This window comes from Meles meles, chromosome 20 (assembly GCF_922984935.1).
Source record: "Meles meles chromosome 20, mMelMel3.1 paternal haplotype, whole genome shotgun sequence".
Classification (NCBI taxonomy): Eukaryota; Metazoa; Chordata; class Mammalia; order Carnivora; family Mustelidae; genus Meles; species Meles meles.
In genome coordinates this window covers 2,538,058-2,561,301 of record NC_060085.1, presented here as the reverse complement: position 1 = coordinate 2,561,301, position 23,244 = coordinate 2,538,058, and the positions used below count along the sequence as shown (strand labels likewise).

Below are 23,244 nucleotides of genomic sequence, written 5' to 3'. Positions count from 1 at the left end.
TCCCTGCCTGCCCCTCGCTGCCGTCCTAGGAGCAGTGGGAGGTGAGGAGGGAGAGCACGGGCAGCCTGGGCGTGGGCCTCTGTGGTTCCGTGGGTATTGGTGGCTTGCGGCTGCGGGTGGGTAGGATCTGCGGCCCCTCCGGGAGAGGGGGCGTCCCTGCTTCTCAGCTGTGTCCTCTGCACCCCCCCCCCGCCATCTGCCAGCCTCCATGTTAGGCTTCACCGAGCAGTGACTGTGTGGCGGGCCGGCACCCTCCGCCCAGTGGGGGACATGCGGTGGCCTCTTCCGTGCTGTACACCGGTGGTACTCAGGCCTTGGGGGGGCTCGAGGGACAGAAACCTTAGTCCTGAAAAGCTCTTCATGGACTCACTAGCTGGAAAGGCCCGGGGAGAGCAGCCTGTAGGACCTGCCCTTCTTCCAGCTGGGCTGGACACTGTCCCGGGCGCTGGGGACCCTCCGTGATCAGAACCCTTAGAACTCCCTGCATCCAAGAATGTCCTGTCGGTGGGGAGGATGTGTGGGGCTGCTGGACAGCAGGCCCGGAGGTGAAGCAGATGTCGGTGGGAAGAGAGGTAGGGGTGCCAGGTGCCGGGGGGGCTGCGCCCCGAGACACAGGTTCCCCTTTGTTGTTCTGGTGCGTGGCCTCCGTACTCAAGGTCACCTTCTGAGCCAACATGGCAACTGGGGTTCCAGCTCTCACATCAGCATTCCAGGTGGAAATGGATGGGGTGGAGGGAAGGGCACAAACCCGAGGTGTGCCAGCTCTAGTCCCCCATTCAGGGAGCCGGCCCTGAAGCCCCACTCAGAAGCTCCCATAGGCAGCTCCTGAGCCCGAGTCGACGGCTGTGGCCTCCCCTCGCTGTGGGGGAGGTTGGGGAGGGAGTGTTGGCCTGATGTGCCAGCCCCCAACATACCCGGGAGTCTGGTGCTCACAGGAGAGGGACTGAGCCCTAGGAGATCAGCACCCAGGCTGCCGGTCAGCCCGGGGTTCGAATCTGTGCTATGTGGCCTCGGGCACGTCAGTCTCCCTCTCTGAGCCTGTTTCTTCATCTGTGAAAGGAGGCTGACACAGGGACCTGTTCCAGAGTTGTCCGCTAGCCGCTGGGCCCGTGGGGTGTCAGCGACCCACCTGCCCACTCCCTGCCCCCCCAGTACTCGCTGTGCAACGAGCCACTGATCGAGCTGTCCAACCCTGGTGCCAGCGGCTCCTTGTTCTACGTCACCAGCGACGACGAGTTCATCATCAAGACCGTGATGCACAAGGAGGCCGAGTTCCTGCAGAAGCTGCTGCCCGGCTACTACATGGTGAGCGGCCCTTCCCGCCCCGCACCCTGGCACGTGCCGCCCAGCAGTCCCCCGGGCACGCCCACCCTCCTCGGGTCGGGAAGCCTCGCTGGGCCACTGAGCCTCACCCTCAGGACCCCCTCACGCGGCCCCCGACACGGCAGGCAGGAATGGCCATCCAGGCCCGCGGGGCCTTCCCTAGAGCCGGGTGGGGTGCGGGGGGCTGGGGGCTGGGCACCCGCTCCGCCCTCGCTCCCCAGCCCCCACCCCCCGCCAGCAGCCCTGAGTCACGGATCCCAGAAATCATGTCTCGTCTCGTGGGGCTCGTGGAGCTGGTGACTCAGGCGTGGGGGAGGGGCCGGGCCAGCAGCTGGCATGTCACAAAGGCCCCGCTGCTGGGGCGCGTCCCGTTCCCCATGTGACTCACAAGCTGGAAGGGCTCCACAGACCCCCGGGCGGAGGTGGACGCGGCAGCCGGGGTCTGCTGCTGGCACGGAGGGGGTGGGCTCCGCCTGAGTGCCCCCCTGCCCCCCTGGGCCTTCCCGGGCAGCTCTGCGTGGACCGTGCGCCACCTGCGCCTGGGGGGCTCGTCTGGGGCACGTGACGCTGGGGTGGGCCCCCGGCTCCCCTAGGTCGGGGGTCGGCAGGCTCCCCGTAAAGAGCCGATCAACCTCTCCCATCCCCGTTCCGCCCGCTGCTGCAGCGGGAGGGCTCCCAAGGGCCTCGAGGGAGCAGACTCGGGTGGCCCGGCGCCCGTGACCTTCACTTACTGACACTGAAATGTGAGCTTCACGGAAACCTCGCGTCCCAAGACGCTAGTTTTCTGTTCTTCTCGCCCAGTGTTTTATAACACAAAGTCGTTAGCTTGCGGCCGGCGGCAGGAGAACAAGCGGGTGTTTGGACTTGACCTTCCCCTGGAGTTTGCCGATTCTTGCCCTGGATGGCGCCCAGAGGCCAGGCCCCCCTGTCACCCCAGGGTGGGCAAGTGGGACAGCTGGTCTGGCCCTGACACCTCGGCCGGGGGCCCTCCTGGAGCCTCTCATCCGGGGGACACAGATCCCGGTGCACGTCTGGACGCTGGGAGGGCCGAGGGAGGGGCTGGCCCGGGGCCCAGGTGGTCAGGGCGGGCTTCCTGGGGGTGGCTCCCAGGCTGCCGCTCTCCTCAGACCCTGCCCCTCCCCCGCCCCCAGAACCTCAACCAGAACCCGAGGACGCTGCTGCCCAAGTTCTACGGGCTGTACTGCGTGCAGTCGGGCGGCAAGAACATCCGGGTGGTGGTCATGAACAACGTCCTGCCGCGGGTCGTCAAGATGCACCTCAAGTTCGACCTCAAGGGCTCCACCTACAAGCGGCGGGCCAGCAAGAAGGAGAAGGAGAAGACCATCCCCACCTACAAGGACCTGGACTTCATCCAGGACATGCCCGAGGGGCTGCTGCTCGACGCAGACACCTTCTCCGCGCTCGTCAAGACGCTGCAGCGGGACTGCCTGGTGAGGCCGTGGGGCTCACCTGGGCAGGGGGTGCGGGGGCGGGGGCGGGCCCTCAGCCCTCCGAGCCTCCAAGCCTCCGTGGCTCCGGGCCACAGGGACGCTGGAGGGAGCGGCCGGCGCGTGAGCACCCTGTAGGCGGGTCCTTGGGGTCTCCTCCACCCCTGCAGCCCGGGGGGCATCGTGCCTGCTGCTCTAGAGATGAGGGGCATCCCAGGCCTTCCAGAGCCTTCTGCGGCATCCCTGGCCCCTCGGCCCATCACCGCTGGCCCCCAGACCTCTTTGAAAACTGCCCAATCTCCCCAGATGACCCCCCAGGCCTCTCCAGACCTGCTTCCCTGAGCCCAGGTATCAGAGCCCTTGGGGCCAGGAGGGGTCCCGGGTTCCCCAGCTGTCGCCGGGCAGCCCGGAGCTCTGTCAGGAGGAAGGAAATGCCCAGTTCCGACTTTGAGAGGTGGCCCCCCCAGATGGCCTCCGCCCAGGGCGTGGCTCGGGCCCTGGCCCCCTTGGTCTCCTCACCACACACGAAACGGGAGTCAGGACAGGCCCTCGTGTGGCTGTGGGACGGGGCGGGCACAGAACCGGACGCAGCTTGGGACCACACGGAGCCGGGTGTGGGGAGGGGGCGGGGAGCGTGATCTCCTGACCCCCTGCGGCAGGTGCTGGAGAGCTTCAAGATCATGGACTACAGTCTGCTCCTGGGTGTGCACAACATCGACCAGCAGGAACGTGAGCGGCAGGCCGAGGGCGCCCAGAGCAGCGCGGACGAGAAGCGGCCGCTGGGCCAGAAGGCTCTCTACTCCACGGCCATGGAGTCCATCCAGGGCGGGGCCGCGCGGGGCGAGGCCATCGAGTCGGACGACACGTAGGTGGCACGGGGCCTTGGCGCGGCGGGAGGCGGGCGGGGGTCGGGGGATCTGGCCAGGAGGGCGAGACCATCTGCGGCCGGTTCCTGGTCTGCGCTGGGACCCCACGGGGGTCTTACGGGTGGACACACAGACACGCGGCTGTGTGATGACCAGGGCCTTCCAGATGAATCTGCCAGTGGATGGAGGTCATTGGCCATCTGTAGGGGGACACGGGCCCCTCCACATACTGGAGCCCCGAGCGGGTTCAGACACCACTGTCCGTAGCAGAGCTGGGAAGGTGTTGAAGACGGTTGTGGCGCTGGGGACCAGGGTGCCAGGCCCAGAGCCCTTGGGACAACAGGCCGCTGTGATGGAGGACGAGGTCCTAGGCTCAGAGACAGCGGGCTGACCCGGTCCTGCCGCAGGGGCTCGAGGTGTGGTGGGGAGACAGATTCATGGGTGCCCCACCTCCCCTCCCGGCACTGTGGACACTGGGCCGGGTCATTCTGTATGGGGGGGGGTGCGTCCTGGGCCCTGGGGGGCTGAGCAGCATCCCTGGCCCTCCCACCTGGTGCCAGGAGGCCCCCCGAAGTCACGAGGACCACAGACGTCCCGGGACACCACCCGGAGCCGGTGGAAGGCAGTCTGGGTGGTATCTGCCACCGCGGTCAGGTTCGAGGTTGGCTTCTTGTCGCTGTACATTGAACAGCTGGGAACCAGTCCGGGGTGGGGGGGCCTGAAGGAGGAGGAGGCCTCACCTCCCATCATCAGCTGGGGAAGCAGGGGCATTTGTCCTAGTACACAGCCGGGGGGGGGGGGGGGGGTGGCGGGGAGCAGGCCCCAGCCCGGCACAGGGCCAGCCTGGTGGGGAGCCGCCAAGTCCCCCAGGGCCGGCCCGACCTCGCACCATCTCGGTGTTTGTAGGGTCTGCGCGGGGCCCAGCAGGGGACGGCGGGGTGCGCAGGTGAGCTCAGCAGGGCGTGCAGTGCCGTGAGAGGGGCCTGCGGGGGCCTGAGCCTGGCGGGTCGTTGGTGACCTGAGGACAGTCGCTGCCTTGTGTGACCTCACTAACCGCTCTGGGCTGGGCGTGGGGGAGCCTGGGGCCGAGTGAAACCACTAACCCCCCGGGACGGCACCCAGAAGCCCTGGTGGTCCTGCCCGGGCTGAGCGTGCGCGTGCATGGATGTGCGTGTGCGTGCACGCGGGAGGAGGGGCTGGGCTGTCCGCAGCCTCCCGCGGAGAGTGGCCGGTCTGAGAGGAGCAGGGGGCGAGTGGGCTGGGGTCCGGGGCGGGTGCTGAATGTGCTCCCCCCCCAGGATGGGCGGCATTCCCGCCGTGAACGGCCGCGGCGAGCGTCTGCTGCTGCATATCGGCATCATTGACATCCTGCAGTCCTACAGGTGGGAACCGCCCTCCCTCCCTCTCCCCTGCCCTGGCTCCCCGCGTCTCCCCCTGCCCGCCCCCCACCCACCTCCCCCTTCCCGCATGCACTCGCTTGCTCCCAGAAGCCCTGTGCTCACCGCGCATCCGACCCCCACTCGCCCGAGCCATCCCCACCGAAGGCTCCCAGCCGGCTGCCAGGCCCTCAAGGGAGGCATTTGGTCCCCAGCCCAGTGACACCACCTGCAGGATCTGTGCTAGGAGCGTGGTGAGAGCTCCGGTCAGCTAGAGTCGGGGCTGGCATGGGGCCTGCGAGGGCCGGGGAGGGTGTCGCCAGCCCATCTTCCATGCAGCCCTGTTTGCTGAGCACCTGCTGTGTGCCGTGTGCTGGGGTAAAGAGCAAGATGGGAGCGCCCCGTGGCCACGAGGCTCAGCATCCCCGGACAGCTCATACGAGGGGCAGGAAGAAACGCTCAAGGCCACAGCCACACGTTGTGTGGTCTCGAGCACGGCGGAGCCCCGGAGCAGTCCGTGAAGCCTTACCTGCAGCTCAGAGCTGGGGTGTCGGCAGCCCCATTACCCGCGCTCGTCCTTTATGAGGTCTCGGCCGTGAGCGTGGTTTAATCATTAGCGTTTTGTTAAAGATTTTATTTATTTATTTGACAGAGATCACAAGTAGGCAGAGAGGCAGGCAGAGAGAGAGGGAGGGGAAGATCCCAGCACCCTGGGACCATGACCTGAGCCGAAGGCAGAGGCTTTAACCCACTGAGCCACCCAGGCGCCCCTTAATCGTTCGTGTTTTTTTCTGAGAGTAGCGTGTGTGCCTCCTGCCCAATCCGGACCAGACCGAGGGGGCGTTGTGGGCGCGGTGGTCCCCACTTCCTGTCCACCTAGCAGCGGTGACTTCTCCCTCGTGTGTCTTTCTTTCCTACGGACGAAACTCGGCTCCTGCCCATCCAACGCTAGCATTCACAGCCTGCGTTCCTACCTGGGGCAGACCTCTGCTACAGGGACGTCCCTCCCGATTTAGAGCAGAATTAAGAAGTTTCTCAACTAGCAAACTAAGGTTTCTGCAGAGGCTCTGAGTGGAGGCAAGGGGGGAGGGGGCTGGCACATGTCAGGCAGTCACATACCCATCCTGGGGCGTGTGTGCTGAGGAGAGGACCCTCCCCTGTGGCGGATGAGGGGGTGTCCAGGAAGGCTGCCCGGAGGAGGCACCATTGTCCCCAGCCCAGGCATGCAGGGGCCTCGTTAGAGCTGCAGTGCCAGGCGGTAATTTCAGCTGAGAGGACCAGGGCTCAGCCGAGGGCATGAGGACAGGGGAAGGCTGTATTCTGGGAGGCGCTGGTCTCCAGTCCGCCACAGGGGGTCAAGCAGTGAAGCCTTTTCCTCCCCCAGAGAAGTAGTGGTTGGAGCTGCCAGCAGGCCAGGATGGGGACGGAGGGGACAGGAAGAGGGACGTGGCCCCCGGCTGGCGCTGCAGGCAGCCTCCGTTTCTCTAGACCGGGGCTCCCCACCTGCTCCGTGCCAGGCGCACCCCCTGTCGTGATGATCACAGGTGTCCCCAGACACGGCCCAGTGTCCGCAGGAGAACCACCGGACCCCGAAGTTAGGCACATGCTCAGCGCTTTCTTCTCTGCAGGTTCATCAAGAAGCTGGAGCACACCTGGAAGGCCCTCGTGCATGACGGGGTGAGTGTCGTTCATGCGTTCCTTGTTCCGCGAGCACAGCGGTCCCCCGGCGCTGTGACGAGAGACGTGTTCCCTCCTTCTACGGGGGACGGCCGTGTGACCCGGCAGTCACAGGCCAAGGGCTCAGGGTCAGGAAGGGAAGACACAGGCAGCTGGACCTCCATTGAGGACCTCCAGTGAGGAGGTCTGATCTCCACAGGGGAGGGGGACAGAAAGGCTTCTTGGAGGAGGAGAGTTGGAAGCTGAGTTGGAAGGGTTCCCCAAAGACAGCCGGACCAGGAGCGTCAGGGGCCAGCTCGGCAGAGAACGTTCTGGAAACGTGTTATGATAGGGAGGAGGTCGCTTGTGTCCAATTGCACCACGCTGACCCATCGCCTCGACGGCCGAGGCCTGCTACAGTATGTCTCTGCTGCTTGAGAATGGGCTAAAATGCGCCTTTTTCCTGCAACACGGCCAACACGTGGACCCTGGCAGTGGGTTATTTCCAAATACGTGAGACTTTGAGGACCAGCCGCAGGGGAGCAAACAGCCCATCTGGGGGCCCCAGGCATCCCTGGTCCGGCTGTGCTGACGAGCTGGCTGGGGCCTTGGATGCACACCTCTCCTCCCAAGGCCCCCTGCAGACCAGTTCTTACTAAAGTGCTAAGAGCTGTCTGTGTTCACGTAGTCTGTAAAAGCCCCCGACACTCCCCTCTGTTGGCGGGCGGGGGGGGGGGGCGGTCCAGATGGAAGCTTCCAGAAAGTGCACCAAGACGGTCCAGGGGGCAGCCAGTCAGCAGGAAACGCTTTTCTGGCACTAGAAAGCCGTGGCAGAAAGGAGAGTTGCCAAGTCCCAGTGAGGCCACATGTCATCCCCAGAGTAAACTTTGGCTCAGCTCCTGGGGGTCCAGACGTTAATCAGAGTAATGTCACAGGCGTGAGCCGTCTGGGGCAGGCAGGGTGGCCCGTGGGGTAGAGGCCCAGGTCCTTGTGGGCATGGCCCTCAGCCCCCAGCCCAGGTGGCTGGCCCCCGACTGCACTCCAGGCAGAGGAGAGGGCGGGAACTCCATCCCGGTCTTGGCTCCCACGCCCTCGGCCAGCGCCCCGTCTTGCAGTCCAGCCTCACTGCAGTGAGAATGGGAAACGTCGCGTGCGTTCTGGAGGCCGTGTGTCCCTATGGGATCTGTCACATTACAGCAGGCAGAGGACCCAGGCCGTGTCTGGGGACATCTGGAGGACTCCTCTAGTTTCCGTGTTTTGCTCTTTATTCACTTACTTCTTTGCGGTTGCTGTTCTATTCACGTGGTTCAAAGGATTAAAAGCACAGATGGGTTTATAATGAAGAAATGTCCCTCCCAGGCCCCTCCCTGCCAGGTTACCCGCCAGCCCCGGGCCGTGGACCCGTCTCTCGGTCCCGCTGACGCCGTGGGGCCTGGGCCGTCTCACGGGACGCGGGGAGCATTGGTGGCGTGGGGACACTCAGCCCTTCTTGCCCGCGGGCCCCGCTTCTCTCCCCAGGACACCGTCTCTGTCCACCGGCCCAGCTTCTATGCCGAGCGCTTCTTCAAGTTCATGAGCAACACGGTCTTCCGGAAGAATTCCTGTGAGCTTCCAGGCCCTCTGACCAGGAGGGCCCCCGGGGGTGCGGAACGGGGAGGTGGGGTCGCCAAGAGCGGGATAAACCCAGAGCCCCTCCTCTGGCCATATGGCCATCCGTGGACCTCGGTCGGGCACTTGGTCTAGAGAACAGCGGAGTCAGGACGCCAGCACGGGGCCTGGGGCCCGCTGTTTGAGCTTGAGTTCTGGCCCCACCGCGTCCTGCCTCTGTGACTTCAAGCGGGGGACGCCCTGCTCCATGCCTCAGTTTCCCCATCCGTACAGAGGGCAAGATGTGTTTACCCACATGACAGGTGCATTTGGGCCTGTGCCGGTCCTCACGGGGACCACCTGCGGCCTTTCCTGGGCAGGGAAACATGGCCTCAGGGGACACAGAGGCAGCTGGCCGTCAGCCGGGCCAGGTATTGTCAAGGAGGGCACCGGACAGAGGCAGCCCGTGTCCTGTGGGTGTCCTCAGAGGGTCCCCTCTCTGTGCTGGGCCTCAAGGGCCAGAGCCTGGTACACCCCAGGCCAGGACTCCATATGCTGCCCGAATGGGTCATTTCTCTCCACTTGTCTGTCTGCCATCTACCCCCTGCTCCCTGTGCGCCCAGAAGGCAGCGTGCTTGTCAGCCTCGGTCCCTCTGTGTCCCCAGTGTCCAGCCCGGGGCCCAGCACGGCATGGGCATTTCAGGCAGAGTCATTCGTGGGAGCGGTCTCAGCGTGCACCTTACCATCCCGGTGGGTCCCCAGGCCTATGTGGGCGGTGACCCCGCCCAGCCCCCTGGAGCCAGCTCGCGCAGCCGGCACGACTCCATGTTCCCTGATGTCGAGCCAGTAGCTTGAAACCGATGGCAGTGGGATCACTGGCATCACGGACGTGGGCAGACCCCACGGTTCTGGCCTTTGTCTCTCGAGAGCGAGCCGTTTGCTTTCATCAGCGTCTCACTTCTCAGAACTTTTCCTGGGTGGCGTTCTCACTGTGGTCAGTGCGGGGGAGGTGCCAGCCTCCGGGGACGGGAGGGCTGCTCACCAGGTGAACTAAGCACCTGCTGTGTGCGTGGCGTCGTGCTGGCCAACCCTGGGGGCCGAGCTCACAGGAAGAGCGGGGAGAGAACCTGGTGACGGTCAGCGGGGGGCAGAGGGCGTCGGGGGGGTCACCCCCCTTGTCTGACCCTGTTGCTGCAGACGAGGTTGCTGGAGCTCAGAAGGGCTGAGCCACATTGCCCAGGCCACTCCTCCTGGACTGGAGCCAGGGCCTTGGCCCTGAGCCCCGCATGGCCCCAGGCCTCCGTTTACGTGTCTGAAAGTGGAGGCCACAGCCGGGGTGGGCTGCCAGAGGGGGCTTCTGGGGCCTCCCGAGGCAGAGCTGGGTAGGAAGCAGGACGAGGTTTCCTTTGCAAAGGATGTTGCTTCTTGCCCAGGCTTGAGGGCCGGGCTGGAGGCCTGGCAGTGGGGGCTGTGTACGTGGGCAGCAGGCTTTCATGCGAGGGAGGGATGGGGGCTGGCGGGATCTGGCCACGGGGCTCCCAGGCTGCCCCAAGTGCCAGTCCACCTCTCTCCACAGCCCTGAAGTCCTCACCATCCAAGAAGGGCCGTGGTGCCTTGCTGGCCGTCAAGCCCCTGGGGCCCACCGCTGCCTTCTCGGCCAGCCAGATCCCCAGCGAGCGCGAGGACACACAGTACGACCTCCGCGGGGCCCGCAGCTACCCCACGCTAGAGGACGAAGGTGACTGGGCAGGCTAGGGAGAGGGTGCTCTGGGGAAAGGAGAGAGAAGGGGTCTGCTGGGGAAAGGGCTCTCCCTGCGGGGCTGAGAGGGGAGGGCGTGCCGGAAGCAACCCGGTTTGCGGAAGGGGTTCTAGAAGCTGGCGACCTGGACGGGAGGGTCCTGGGTCCCAGTCACCTCCCTACACAGTCCCAGCCCAAGGGCTGCAGCCATCCAGGGAGTGGGGATGGGGAGTGGCTAGGATGGCCACAGGGAGAGCTGAACAGAAGATACCACCCGAGGAGGTGACCCACCCCATTGCCAGATGCCCTGAGACCTGGAGGGAGGACGCATTTGATGGGGTTGGGTGTGATGGTTTGGAAGGTCCCTCCGAGTTCCCAGAGTTAAAGAGTCAAAGATTCCTGGCAGGGAGGGGCTGGGGGGAATAGCATCAAGGAAGGGAGAGACTGCACATGCAAAGGCCCTGGGGCAGCAAGGGACCTGGTGCGTTGGAGGGACAGCAGGAGGCCTGTGGTTGGAGCAAAGTCGGGGAGGGTGAGGAAAGAGGAAGCGGCGGCTCCGCAGGACCTGTGGGCTTGAGCAGGGTTGGACTGCGGTTTGAGAGCAGCGGGTTATGGGAACCTCTGTGCCAAGGGTAACTTCGAAGGTATTTGCCCTCTTACAGCGGTGGAGCGGAGCAGAGTGTTGGGGGGCAGGTGGGGCGGGGACCTGGGTGGCTACAGGCGAGCCAGGCTGCAGGTGGAGGCAGAGAGAGGTGGGGCCGGGCTGCCGCAGGCACCCACAGCCCCCGCGCCCCGCGCAGGCCGGCCCGACCTCCTGCCCTGCACGCCGCCGTCTTTCGAGGAGGCCACCACTGCCTCTATCGCCACAACCCTGTCCTCCACGTCGCTCTCCATCCCGGAGCGGTCTCCCTCAGAGACATCGGAGCAGCCGCGGTACCGGTGAGGGTGTGGAGGGGCCCCCTCCCCGCGGTGGGGGGAGGGACCGGGCAGGCGGCCCAGCCCCCTGATGCACCTGCTCTGGTCTCTCTCTCTGCAGGCGGCGCACGCAGTCTTCGGGACAGGATGGCCGGTGAGCTGAGACCCCCAGCTTCCCTGCTCCCCCGCCCCCCGCAGCCCCTGGGCTTGCCCACCCAGAGCCCTGCCTCTCTGACCACTCTCCTGGGCACGTATTTAAGTTAGGCTCTTGAACTGCACAGAATCCTGAGTTACTGGAGTCTTCTCCAAAGTCCACACCCCGGTGGGGGAGGGGTGGGCAAGCAGAAGACCCGTACACCTGCTTGTTGATCCTTTTGTTCTTTTTATTAAATGTTTTTATTCTAAGCGGTACACAGAGAATATAGCGAAACACCTTCCCTTGCCCCATGCCTGTTCCCGTCCCTGGGAGCAACCCCTGGATGGGTTTTTTTTGTCTCTTTCTAGAAATACTTTATGAATATGTGAGAAAACAACCTCTGGGCCTCTTTCTGCCTTTCATCTTGCCACCAGCCTAGCTGGGTGCCCCTTGCTTTGGGCACAGAGCAGATGGAGGTCATCCATGAGCGGGGAGCTCCTGGGGCTCCCTTCCCACTGACTGCCCTCGGGCGCATTTCCACGGTTGCCAACACAGCCACAGTGCACGGTGATCAGGCGTTGCTTCCCTTAGTGTTGGGGCCATTATTCCTGCCATTTGGGGGAAAAAAAAGTTATGCATAAAGTACATTTGGTAGAATGCACTTCCCTCCATCTTTCTGCCTGCTCCCGCCCCAGCGACCTTTCTGCTGCGGGGGGGTTGGGGGGTTGGGGGGGGGCTGTCACTGGGAGATAGTCCGCCCGCCTGCCCGGCTGCCAGAATGTTCTGACCCACGTATCCCAGGGGCCCGGACATTTGAAAGCTCTGGAACCAGCCCACCTCCAGGCCAGGCCCCAGGCCTGTGCCCAGCTCCCCCCAGGAGAGTGGGCGGGATCCAGGCCAGCAGTCACTCTCCTGCACCTGCTGGTACCAGAGTTATAGGATGGCCCCAGGGGGACAAGCAGTCCCTGCCCCTGTGCAGGCCCCAGGTGGGCAGGACAGCCCGAGGGACCAGGGGTGAGCTGGACCAGCTCAGAGCACGGGTCAGATGCACGTCAGATGCACCCAGAGAGCATACCATGGAGGCTCCCACTAGGGCTGGAGACCCGCACTGGCCTGGAGCTTGTCTGGCAGGGGGCGGGTGGGGGGGTGGGCAGAGTTAGGAGAGAGAGTGACGTGCGGCGTCCCACTGCCTCTAGGCCCCAGGAGGAAACCCACGTGGAGGAGGACCTGCAGCAGATCACGGTGCAGGTAGAGCCCGCGTGCAGCGTTGAGATCGTGGTCCCCAAGGAAGAGGACGCGGGGTGAGTGTCTCATTCTGGACTCTTGCCTAGGGGCGTCTGCTCTGGTCCCATTGGCTGAGTGCGGTCACGTGGCCACCCGGTAGCAAGGCAGGCTGGGGAATGTAGTCCACGTTCTGGGCGGGGGGGGGGGGGGGGTTGGGGGAGAGACTGGGAAGAGGGCCTCCTCCTGGAAAGCGGGGGATGCAGGGTGTGGGAACCCGGCAGTCTGCGCAGGGGCCCCGGGGGGGCCGGGTCGGCTGCCTCATCCGGGGCCTCAGATCTCCGGCAGAGCTGCGAGCGACGCGTCGGTCCCGGCTCTCACGCACCACCCACTTGGTCCTGACCCCGGGCTTGCGGGAGGGGGTCTCTGGGTCCTCGGGGGCAGCTCTGGACGCAGCCCGCTTTGCCGGCTGTGCCCTGTTCTGTGTCTCTCGTTCGCTGCCGCTCTTCCTCAGTGCCTGCCTTCCGGCATCTGGCTGGTCCCCGCGCACGGCCGCTGCGGTCCGCGCTCCTGTCTTGTCCAGTGAGGAGCTGTCCTGGGCGCCGGGGTCCTGCCGCTCGTCCTGCCGCGATCCGCGGGGCCCGTGGGCCGGCTCTTTCATCCTGTGGGTGGTGGGGCCACCTGCGCTCGTCACACTGGGGGCTCCTGTGCCGACAGGGGCCAGGGTCGCGCCCCCCCCCCCCCCCCCCGCAGCACCCAGCCCCCGCGGAGAGCCACGGAGGCCACGGCGGGGGCGGGGGCGCGGGCAGAGACCCTGCTCTAGGGTTTGTCTACGCAGGTCTCTCAGCTTCCAGCTGTTTGGAGCCCGGCTCCCTGCTTAGGACTGTCTGTGTTCAGTTACAAGTGGAAGAAAGCGGCCGCTCCAAATGGATGTGTATATGAACACCAGATCAAAGCCTTCGCAGTCAAACATAAATTCATTTTTTTAAGATTTTATTTATTTGAGAGAGAGAGATGGAGAGAACAAGCAGGGGGAGCAGGAGAGGGAGAGGCAGACACCCCGCTGAGCAGGGAGCCCCACGCGGGGCTGGGTCGACCCGAGCCAAAGCAGACACTTAACTGAGCATCCCGGGCACCCCAGAATTCATGTTTTAAGGTCAGCGGGCGTGTGGGGGAACCATGTGTTCCCTGCGGGGGGCCAGAGGGGAGCTGGCGGGGTCTGATGTACTGACGGGCGGCGTCCTGCTGCGTCACACCCTTGTCGGTCCCGTTTGGTCCAGGTGGCTCTGTTTGCGTTGTTACCAAGTTTCTCTTGCTTCCCTTGAGATTTCTGCTTTACGGGTCTTTAAAATTTCTCTTCTATCCCAAGACACCTTCCTTAGTGGTCACGCACGTGCCCAGCCCGCACCTTGCCGGCAAGGGTGACGTCACAGATATGCGGGTGTCCCTGCGCACACAGTGGTCTCTGCCACCTGCCGTGTTTTTCCTGTTACCAGAATCTTTGCGGTGTGACTCATCTTTCAGTCTTTGCCCCCAAACCAGCCCCCTTCCCCGCGGCCGGAGAACCAGCTCTCTGTGGTTCTAGGTGCCCCTCCCCCCAACCTCGGAGCTGGGCATTTTGCTCGTGAGATGGAAACTGCAGCCCAGTCACCCAGCCACCTGCTGAGGCCTCGGCCTCGCCTCACCCTCCATCTGGAACCTGTTTCCCCATCTGCAGCTCAGGACAGCAGCAGCCCCCGGCCCAGGGGACAGTCGCGGGGGAAATTCATGCCAAGCTCTTGAAAGGGCCTGGCACGTAGTGAGTGCTCAGTGAAGGTTACAGAGGTTCTGGGCACGGGGGCCGGGGTCCCTGCTTCGCAGATGAGGATACTGAGGCTGAGCAATGGGCAAGGACCTTCCAGGTCGCCCAGAGGATGAGTGGTGAGGCCAGCACCCACCCAGCGGTGTTGGTGCCCTCAAGCAGGGGAGGGGAGAGGCTCACACATGAGAGTGGGCAGAAACTCCCTCCTCTTTGCCGCGGAGGTATTTGGTGGGGGGGAGGTTTGTTTTATTTGGCTTCTCTGTGATGACCTCCTGATGAGGGGGAGGAGACGGGCTGGGGCTGGGGCCCTGGGATGCTGTTCAGAGCCCCACTCCGGGACTCCTGTGTCCCCGCGTGTCCCCAGGGTGGAGGCTTCCCCAGCCGCTGCTGCTGCCGAAGCAGAAACCACCAGCCAGGCCTCGGAGCCCGCCAGCCAGGCCTCGGATGAGGAGGACGCACCCGCCACAGACATCTACTTTGTAAGTCCCCCACGGCTCCTTCCGTTGCCCGGCCCTCGGCCAGACACCCGCTCGTGCACACACACACACACACGCACGCACACTCACAAGGTACTCTTGTGACACAGTGCTCTCACTGGTCAACTCACATCCACACACTCTTGCACACCCAGTGTGCCCCTACACGCATTCACACACGCGTACATGGTGTGGGAGCGCCCTGCCCCTCGCCGTCCAGGCCAGGCCACTCCGAGGCCAGGATACTGCCGCGCCGCTCCTCCCCAGGCCTCATGAGCACCGCCAGTCCACCGGTCCAGGTCCTGGCTCTAGCCGGACCACCACGTCCCCTTAGGAAGCATCCGGAGTCCTCAAGCTTTGAGCCCCTCCTGGGCAGGCCCGGGGTCAGCCACCAAGGACTGCACAGTGTGTGATTCTGCTTCCACTCGGGGGCGGGGGCAGCGAGGTGGGGTCTGTTCTCGGGGAGGCGAGGGGGCCGTGCGCTTGCACTGCCGTCCTCACTGGTCGAGGACTCGTGGCTGCTCCCGGAGTGGGTGGGGGTCTGTCGGAGCTGGAAGGGGCTCTGCCCCCAGAGACCCGGGACCTCTCTTCCAGGGCAGGGGACACCCCCCCCCACCGCATCTCCCGCAGGCAGCCGGGGTAGCTGGGCCGGGAGCCTGGGTGACGTGGGTGCAGGGGGCCAGGGAACCCGCAGGGTCCCATCCAGCGACCCCACCACCACCGCCGGACAGTGGGTCCTGAGGCTGCCTTCCTCGGATGGCCCTGCTCAGGCGTCACTTGGCCTTATCTGATGAAGGGGACAGCCTGTCTTCCTCCCAGGCCTTCAGTCTTGTCTCCGCCCCCGTGGCGGGGTTGCTGGGGGCCCGATAAGGCCATAAGGCCACCTTACAGGTACCAGCACCCCCCCCCCCCCCGCTCTCTGTCTTGGGGCCTCTCTCCGGCCTGGAAGTCACAGGTGCACACACTATGTGTCCCCACACCCGCCGTCAGCTCCCGGTCCCTGGGGGCTTGGTTTGTGTCCCACCCGTGGATCAGTGTGTGAGGAGGCCCCAGGGGGCCGTGTCCTACGTGTGCGTCTGGGTCCTGACACGGCCAGGCCCTGTGGGCAGCAAAGAAGCTAACGGGCTGCCGTGGGATCCTGCCACCCCCAAACTCACCTCCCGCTTGGCCATCTGCTTACCTGCCCCTGCCCAGCGCCCTCCCCACCTGACCACCCGCTGGATTCCCGTTGCCTCATCCTGTCCTCTGTTTGCTTCCTCCCCCGCCCGCCCGGCCCGCCCAGTTCACCGATGGGAGGTACTGGATTTACTCTCCCCGGCATCGCCGACTGCGGGCCGTGACGCTGAGCTCCTCAGGGACTGTAAGTGACCACAGCAGGCGTCCAGGGAGCCCAGCCCCCCTTCCACCGCCCTAGGCAGCAGGGAGCTACAGGTTCTGGCTGTCCCTCGTCCTCTGAGAAGGGACTTGGGAAAGAATCCTCACGACCGAGGCTGGTCATGTGTCCCCCAGTGATGTTGGTTAGATCCCCCTGAGGTGGGCGTTCCTAGGCCTGCAGGCTCACAGCCAGGGCTGAGGGGACCTGGCCGTGGTGGTGGGGTCTGCGTCTGACCGCAGCCCCAGCCTGAGTCAGGGACAAGTTGGTGGACGCTTGTCCTGTATTCAGACCTGGCTGCCGGTGGCTCCCCACGGGGCTGCTGCCCTTGGGTCAGCAAAGCCAAGCTCTTAACTGCAGGAGAGAGGAGGTGTATTTCCACATCCTCTTCACAGTGGGGACACCACGATCTCGGCTCCCCAGGAAGCCCACAAGAGGGCACGGTTTAGAGAAAACCTGGGTCTGAATTCCCAAGCAGGCCCTGTGTCTCGCAGACACCCTTCTGCCCGTTGTGTTTGGGACGCTGTGTGGAGATCGTGTAGCAATGGTGTTTTCAGAACCCATTCCTGTTCTTGTGAGCAATAAGTGAGGGCCCAGAGAGGCCAGGTAACCTGCCCAGAGCCACACAGTGCTCGAGCAGGTAGAACAGCTTGAATAGAACAGGCCTGGAGCAGGAGCTTCTCTTCTCAAGGTGAGGCCCTCGGAGGCGCACACCCCAGCCCCGCCCAGATGCCTCTTGAGTGTCACTGGGCGTCCAGCTCTGCCAAGCAAACCCAAGAAGTGGAAGCCACTTCCCCAGACGTTCCCACCGTGCTGTGTCCCACTGAGACAGGGACACCACTCCCTTAAGATGACCCAAGAGCTGGGGACATACAGCAGGTCCTGAGGGCCCCTCACCGGGGGAGCGGCTTATAAAGGTGGCCCGGAGAGGGGTTGCCCCCCGCCCCGGGTGTGGGGAGGTGGGAGAAGGAAGGGCGGACTCTGTCGAGGGCACAGCAGAAGCCGGTGCGGGGCACACAGGAGCAGGGGGGCAGCAAGTGCGCAGGCTGGGTGAGTGCAAGCGGCCTGAGGGCGTGCAGTCCTGGGGACATGCGTCTGTGGGTCAGCACGGGATTCTGGGTCCTGCTGCCCACGATCCCTCCGTCTGTCGGGCCCGCTCTTTGCGGGTTCAGGCGGAGACTCTCTTGTCCTAGTTCTGGCCCCAGAGGGGCAGCTACCCAGGCTCTACACATGTGCTGTGACTGCCCCGTGCAGGACAGCGGGTGTGGGCGGCCCCAGGCAGGCCCCATCCCCGGACGTCCAGGCAGGCTCCGATTTTGTGTGCTGTGACCCCTGCTGTGAGCAGGGCCCCTGTGCCCTGGTACCAGTCGGTCCGCGGATGGACGGCCTTCGGGGTGTGTGTGGCCCTGGGCCAGGTGCTGAGGCAAGAGTGAGCTGCCCACGACGCCCGGTGGGTCAGGTGCCTTGTGCGGCTGCCGGCAGTCTGGCCCGGGAGGGTGGGTTCTGCAGTGTGAGCTGTAGGAGGACCAGGGAGGAGCGGGCACAGAGGTGGGGAGAGCTGATGGGGGCCCCAAGGGGCAGCCAGGGCAGGGGTCCTGCGTTCACCGGGAGAGCACGGAGGCCGCCTACTGGTGCCTGTCCTTCATGAGGCTCGGATAAAGCCACCCGTGGAGAGGCAAGGCTGGGCGTGGCCATCTGGGGGCTCATTGGGTGTGGCCTCCGTGGCTCTAGGCAGGGCAAGTGCCTGTCAGGTCCCCTACTGCAAACAGGCCGGGCAAGGAGGGTAGGTGCTCGGGCGGTGAAGACTGAGGGTGTGGGGGTCCCCGGGAAAGAGGAAGAATGAGAAGAAGGGGGCTATGGGGATTCTTGCGGTGAGAACAGCGCCAGGAGGGACAGGTGCTGGAGGAACGTGCGCTCCCCGCCCCCCGAGTCTGACCCAGAATGGAGCCCATTTCCCTGATGCAGCTGGAGGAACAGCAGCCCACCCTCTGGCTGCGCCTGTTACCTGCTGTCTGGGTGGCCGGGGCCTCAGTGTCCCCCGGCCGATCTGTGCGTTTGGGCACTAGGAGATGGGCCCCACCCTGCGCCTCCGACTGCCGTCATCACCCAGGCCCCCCAGGGGAGGGTCCTGCGTGTCCCGAGCCACGGTGGCCACGCAGCAGGCAGGGTCTGAGGCTGCGGCGCTGAGGGCCGAGCAGGAGGGGAGGGGACAGCAAGCAAGCCCAGCTGCGCCGGGCCCCGCCTGCGCTCCTCGCACCGCTTCCTGCCGCCCACCCCGCGCGCTGCCGCCGCTCCGCCCCGCCGACCCCAGAGCTGTCCGGGTTGGGGGCGGGCCCGTCCGGGGAGGGCCGCGCGGGGGCCGAGCCGCCTACTGGTCGTGCGCGTGGGGGTCCGCCTCCTTTATTTCTGTTTCTTCCTTCCTCCCTCTCGCCTGTCTCGCGCCTCCGCACCCCTGCTCTTCTGCGCCCGTCCTGCACGTGCGCCCGCCCAGCCCACCGACGAGAGGAGCTGGGTGTACTCCCCGCTTCACTATAGCGCGCGCGCCCGCCCAGCCTCCGACGGCGAGAGCGACACCGTAAGTGCGCCCGCGGCTCGCCGCGCCCTGGCCCGGGGCCTCGGGCCGCCCGCTCGGCCGCACCTGCCCCGGGACCGCCGGGGAGACGGAGGCCGGGGGCGCGCGGGCGGGGGCGGGGCGGCGGCGGGACCGGGGCCCTCCCGGGAGGCCGCGCAGGTGGGGGTGCCGCCCGGCCCCCGCCGTGCGCTCACCCGCGCCCCCACCCTCCCCCGCCCACTTTGCCTTCCGCAGTAATATCTATGCAGTCACCGACCCGGAGCCGAGCGCCCGCCGCCGCCGCCGCCGCCCTGGCTGCTTCCCGGAGGGGCTGCCCGCCCGCAGGACCTGGCTTCGCCGCCGGCCGCCGCTCCCGTCCACTACCTATGCCTGGGAGACTGTGAACCTCCCTGAGTGTCCGATCACGTATTTATTTTGGGTCCTTACTCTTTGCACAAAGACGGCAGCACAGGTGTGCTTTTTTACAAAAAGATTTAAAAAAAAAAAAAAAAAAGGACGTGTCCGGAAGAAGGAGGCGAGTCCACTCTGCCGCAGGTCGGGCTTCTTGCTGTGTTTGCGTGTGTCTCCCTGACGGGACAGGGCCTGCTGGCTCCGGGGACCTGTGCCCCGTGGCCTGGTCACCCTGGCTGAAATCCGCACTCCGAGGTTGCCTCTCTCCTCTGGGATGGGCAGCCGCCCAGGAGGGAAGGGGCCCCGTGCCCGCAGGCACTCTGGGCTCAGGCGTTCCGGGCCAGGCACTGGACGCATGTCCTTGGACGTGGCCAGCCAGTGGTCTGGGGGTGGCCCTCCACCCCGCCGGTGCCCGTGATCTCTCTGCATCTGCTTCCCACCACCTCACCTGCCAGGGGACTTGAGAGGCAGGAAAAGCCAGGAGGCCACCCCTCTCGATGGAGCTCAGGACTGTGGGCCTCTCTGCCTCCCCACTCCCCCGCTTGGTGTCTCAAAGAGAGGGTCCAGGCAAAGGGAGGAGCGCCGGGCTCTCAGGCCAGGGGGCTTCTGGAGAGCAGGTCCTGGAGCAGGGGCGCTCCCATAGTCAGGCTGCTCAGATGTCCAATAAGAGATTCCTCCTCCAGGACTGGGATGGGCTTTCTCTGTTTTGTTTAAGATGGTGACATGTAAGCAAGTTACAGGATAGGTGACAAAATTCTCTGTGGGAAAGAAAAATGGGTTTGGCTTGTCATCTTCAACAGGAAGCAACCTCATTGGGCTCAGAGACCCTACTCAGTCCAGGGGGACTATGGAAACTGACAGCCGGGGGGGGGGGTCTGTCCTGCCCCCACAGAAATGCCCTCCCACCCCTTGAGAGGTGGCATAGTGGGGATGGTTCCCCCTGCCTGCTCTGCCCCCCTCCCCACTCCCACTGGCCTGCGGGCATAGGAGGAGCGGGGAGCTGGCTCAGAGCAGAAGCTACAGCCCTTGCCTTCCTGGTGGAGAACCCACGGATCAGGAGTTTGATTTTCTGAGTCCCTCTTCTGGGTCCCTCGCCTGCTCTCATCTCCCCCCATCGCCCCCCCGCACAGCTCATTTTGCGGAGGGAGCCTGTGGGGCTGGCTGCCGTCTGTCCAGGCTGGCCAGGGACGCGCCAGCGTGGGGCCCGGGGAAGGCAGCCCTGAGAGGAGCCATCAGAACAAGGCTGTGGATGTTCCAGATCAGAAGCGAAATGACATCCTCTCCATCTTGCCGAAGGGGGCTTCGACCCGATGGCGGGAAGCCGATGGCGGGAAGCCGATTTCAGATGGCTGTCTGTCTCTGCATGCGCTGAGTCACCAGTCTGTCCCGCCCCCTTCCCACCGAGGAGGTGGCCGCTGAGCAGGCAGAGGTCCAGAGATGCATCTCAGGCCTTGATGACTGACGGGGACAACTGCGTCACCCAAAAGCCGGCATTGGAGTCCCCGCTCAGGCCCCCAAAGGCCAGACAGGCACATCGTGAGTGTGCACACATTCCTGGCACAGTGAGCCCGTGCCCGGCGCACCTGCAGCCACTCGGAGCTTGAGGAGCAAGGAGGGGAGCTTTGCTGGCTCCCTCGGGCTCTCCAGAGCAAATCATGGAACAGAGGCATCACTGGGATGCTGACTTGCCAGAGAAGTCTGCAAGCCTCTTGGATATCATGACGTTTCTATTTTTGTGCTAGTTGCTGAGACCCCTTGGGGAGCCCGTTTTGTGTTGGTGGCACTTTGTCCCTTTTCAGAGAACTGTTACATGGATGCCAACGTGGTCTGCAGACTGTGCCGATGGCAGTTGTTGGTTTATTATTTGGGGGGGCCAGGGGTCAGAAGACAAGACTTTATTTATAATGTGTAGCAAATCCATGGACTTTCCCAGGCTTCCCTCCCCCTGCCTCCCCCCCAGGAAGGCTCTGGACCCACTCTGCTGTCGCCCACCCCCAGCATAGAAATCTAAATTCCTTCGTGGCGACACCCTTTCTCCCTCCTGGTGCGTCTCAGATGGCATCTCGGAGAGCCTGGGATTGCTGAGCTGTGAAAACGAAAGATGTTCGGAGACTGACAAGCTGCAGCTTCCCGGGAGCCCCCACCAGCCTCCGTTGTCCACCTGCCCTCGCCCCTCCCTCCACCACTCGGCTCAGTGCAATAGTCCCCTTCCAGTGGGGTCCCTTGCCATGGTACTGTCGCTGCAGCCCCTCAGTCCGCACCCTGGGCCAGCGCCCTCCACCGCCTTTTCTCTGGTGACTCAGTTGCATCGCCTATCCCCCCTGCCCCACCCCCCATGTCGTTTTTATGGTCGAACTGATTTCCAAACAACGAAACTGCAAACCTTGTGTGTCTTAATTCTCTCCGGGGGTTCCGTGTGCTCAGCACCCGTGGTCTGGTGTGTGACAGTCGAGCGCAGCCTCATCGGGCGCAGAATGCCGCCTCTCAAACCCAGAGCTGTGGGCACCTCTGTAACCGCGCACCCGGCTGGCCCCAGTAACATACGCAGCCTCGGGCCCCTCCCCCTCCCCGCCGACCCTCCTCCTTTTTACGTTGAAGAGTTCTCTCTAATAAAATCGGGTAATAAGCATCAACCTTCTTTCTCTTGGCCTCTGTGTGTTCCGGGGGTCTGCTTGGGAATTTAAGGACTGAGCGAGGGCAGAAAGAAACCTTGGTCAGATTTAAAATAACAACAGTGGGACCCAATGCCTTGATAGCTGTGGCCGCCTCCAGGTTCCAGCTGAATTCAGAAAACGCTGAATAATTTCTGGCCTCAGTGCAGCCCGGCTCGAAAGAACACTGCCCAGACTTGGTATTGGTTTTGCCAGAGTTGCTCAAAGTGAGTAAAGCGTAGACCCCTTTTAAGGGAAAAACGCTTCTCCAGGATTTCCGACTGGAGAAACGCTGCTTTGACAGTGAGGTCCCATCCCGAAGCTGGCCCCTGGAAACCCGGTTTCCTCGTGATGCGGAACAGCACAGCCCCTTTACAGGGCGGACGTGCAGAGATGATCTGGAAGGTGCTTACCATCCCACACTCACCTGCCCGGACTCTCATCCGTACGTCTGGGTCCTGAAAAACACAGGGCCAGTCCCCACCTCGCGGTTTATCCACATCCCGTGACAAGCTGGCTTGTTACGAAGGGCGGCGGGAGAAGGTCCTCGGAAATCCGTCTGCGCCACCTGGGCGTCCGGGCCACCTGGGCGTCCGCACCAAGCAGCGGGTGCACCTGGCCTTCAGGGTGAGGTCGTGAAGTGTTGCTCAGACACACACTTGGAGAGCTTGAACTGGAACATGAAGTACCATCCTCTCGGGCGGGCGGGGCGCTTTGAACAGCGACTCTGGGATTTTCCAGCTCTACCTGCTGTGGTCCTTCCCGGCCCCCAGCCCAGCAGGGGCTCCACATAACCACCAGCCCTCCCTCCCTGCTTAAAAACCCTCCCATGACTCCCCAGCACCCACAGAACAGAGCTGAACCACCCAGTTCAGAGCCCAGTTCCATGTTGCCTCAGTGGGGCTGGGGGGGGGGCTGTTTATTTTTTATTTTTTAAAGATTTTATTTATTTATTTGACAGACATTTCAAGTAGGCAGAGAGGCAGGCAGAGAGAGGGAAAGGAGGAAGCAGGCTCCCTGCTGAGCAGAGAGCCCGATGCGGGGCTGGATCCCAAGACCCTGGGACCATGACCTGAGCCGAAGGCAGAGGCTTTAACCCACTGAGCCACCCAGGCGCCCCAGGGGGACTGTTTATTAAAGTGACTTGCCATCTCTGGGTCTCAGTTTCCCCATCTTTGCGGGCGATGCAGCATGGTGGTGACTCCGAAGGTCTGTCCAGCCTCAAGGCTATTCAGTCCCCCACCTGGCTTCCGTCCGTCGCCTTTTTGAGCGGCCTAGACTCGAACCAACGATCTCGAAATTTCACCGTCTGCCTGCACCAGCCCAGAGACCTCCGCCGCGCCGCTCGCCTCTCTTTGGCCCCGCCCCGAGGCCCCGCCTCCTCCTGGTCCCGCTTTGTGGGCCCCGCCCACGCCGGCTCCACTTCCCCGGGAACCCTCTTCTGCGACACGCCTCCCCAGGCTCCGCCCCACTCGCAGTTCCTGGTTCTGTCTTGCTCCTCCCACAGCCCTTAGGGCCCCCTCTCCTAGGCGGGAGGATCGACATGGGGCTGCCCCTAGAACTGCCTAAAGGCCGAGCCCCCAACTCTGGAGACGATAGCCCGACCGGAGTCCGTCACACGGACCACGTTTGAGGGCAGTGGAGAAGTTACAGCGCGTCGGAGCCCCCGAGGGATGGGGCAGCGAGACGGGTTTCCTTCTCCCGGCTCAGGCGCGG

The 23,244-nt window shown here is 64.3% G+C and overlaps 1 protein-coding gene across 3 annotated transcripts in view; it reads left to right on the top strand.

Moving 5' to 3' along the window:
• The window catches only part of PIP5K1C (phosphatidylinositol-4-phosphate 5-kinase type 1 gamma), a 49,015-nt gene extending 27,509 nt beyond the window's left edge, over window positions 1–21,506 (top strand). Inside the window, exons 6-19 of one of the 3 annotated variants that reach the window (XM_045989919.1) lie at window positions 1,153–1,305; window positions 2,475–2,774; window positions 3,431–3,636; window positions 4,936–5,019; window positions 6,642–6,690; window positions 8,188–8,272; window positions 9,833–9,994; window positions 10,795–10,933; window positions 11,031–11,063; window positions 12,242–12,346; window positions 14,432–14,546; window positions 15,826–15,903; window positions 18,407–18,490; window positions 18,722–21,506. In XM_045989919.1, the coding sequence (XP_045845875.1) occupies window positions 1,153–1,305; window positions 2,475–2,774; window positions 3,431–3,636; window positions 4,936–5,019; window positions 6,642–6,690; window positions 8,188–8,272; window positions 9,833–9,994; window positions 10,795–10,933; window positions 11,031–11,063; window positions 12,242–12,346; window positions 14,432–14,546; window positions 15,826–15,903; window positions 18,407–18,490; window positions 18,722–18,724 (1,596 nt within the window). In that variant the 3' untranslated portion in view covers window positions 18,725–21,506. The remainder of the gene's footprint in view (window positions 1–1,152; window positions 1,306–2,474; window positions 2,775–3,430; window positions 3,637–4,935; window positions 5,020–6,641; window positions 6,691–8,187; window positions 8,273–9,832; window positions 9,995–10,794; window positions 10,934–11,030; window positions 11,064–12,241; window positions 12,347–14,431; window positions 14,547–15,825; window positions 15,904–18,406; window positions 18,491–18,721) is intronic. The other 2 variants (XM_045989920.1, XM_045989921.1) reach the window with 2 other exon arrangements.
• Window positions 21,507–23,244: the final 1,738 nt, after the last annotated feature.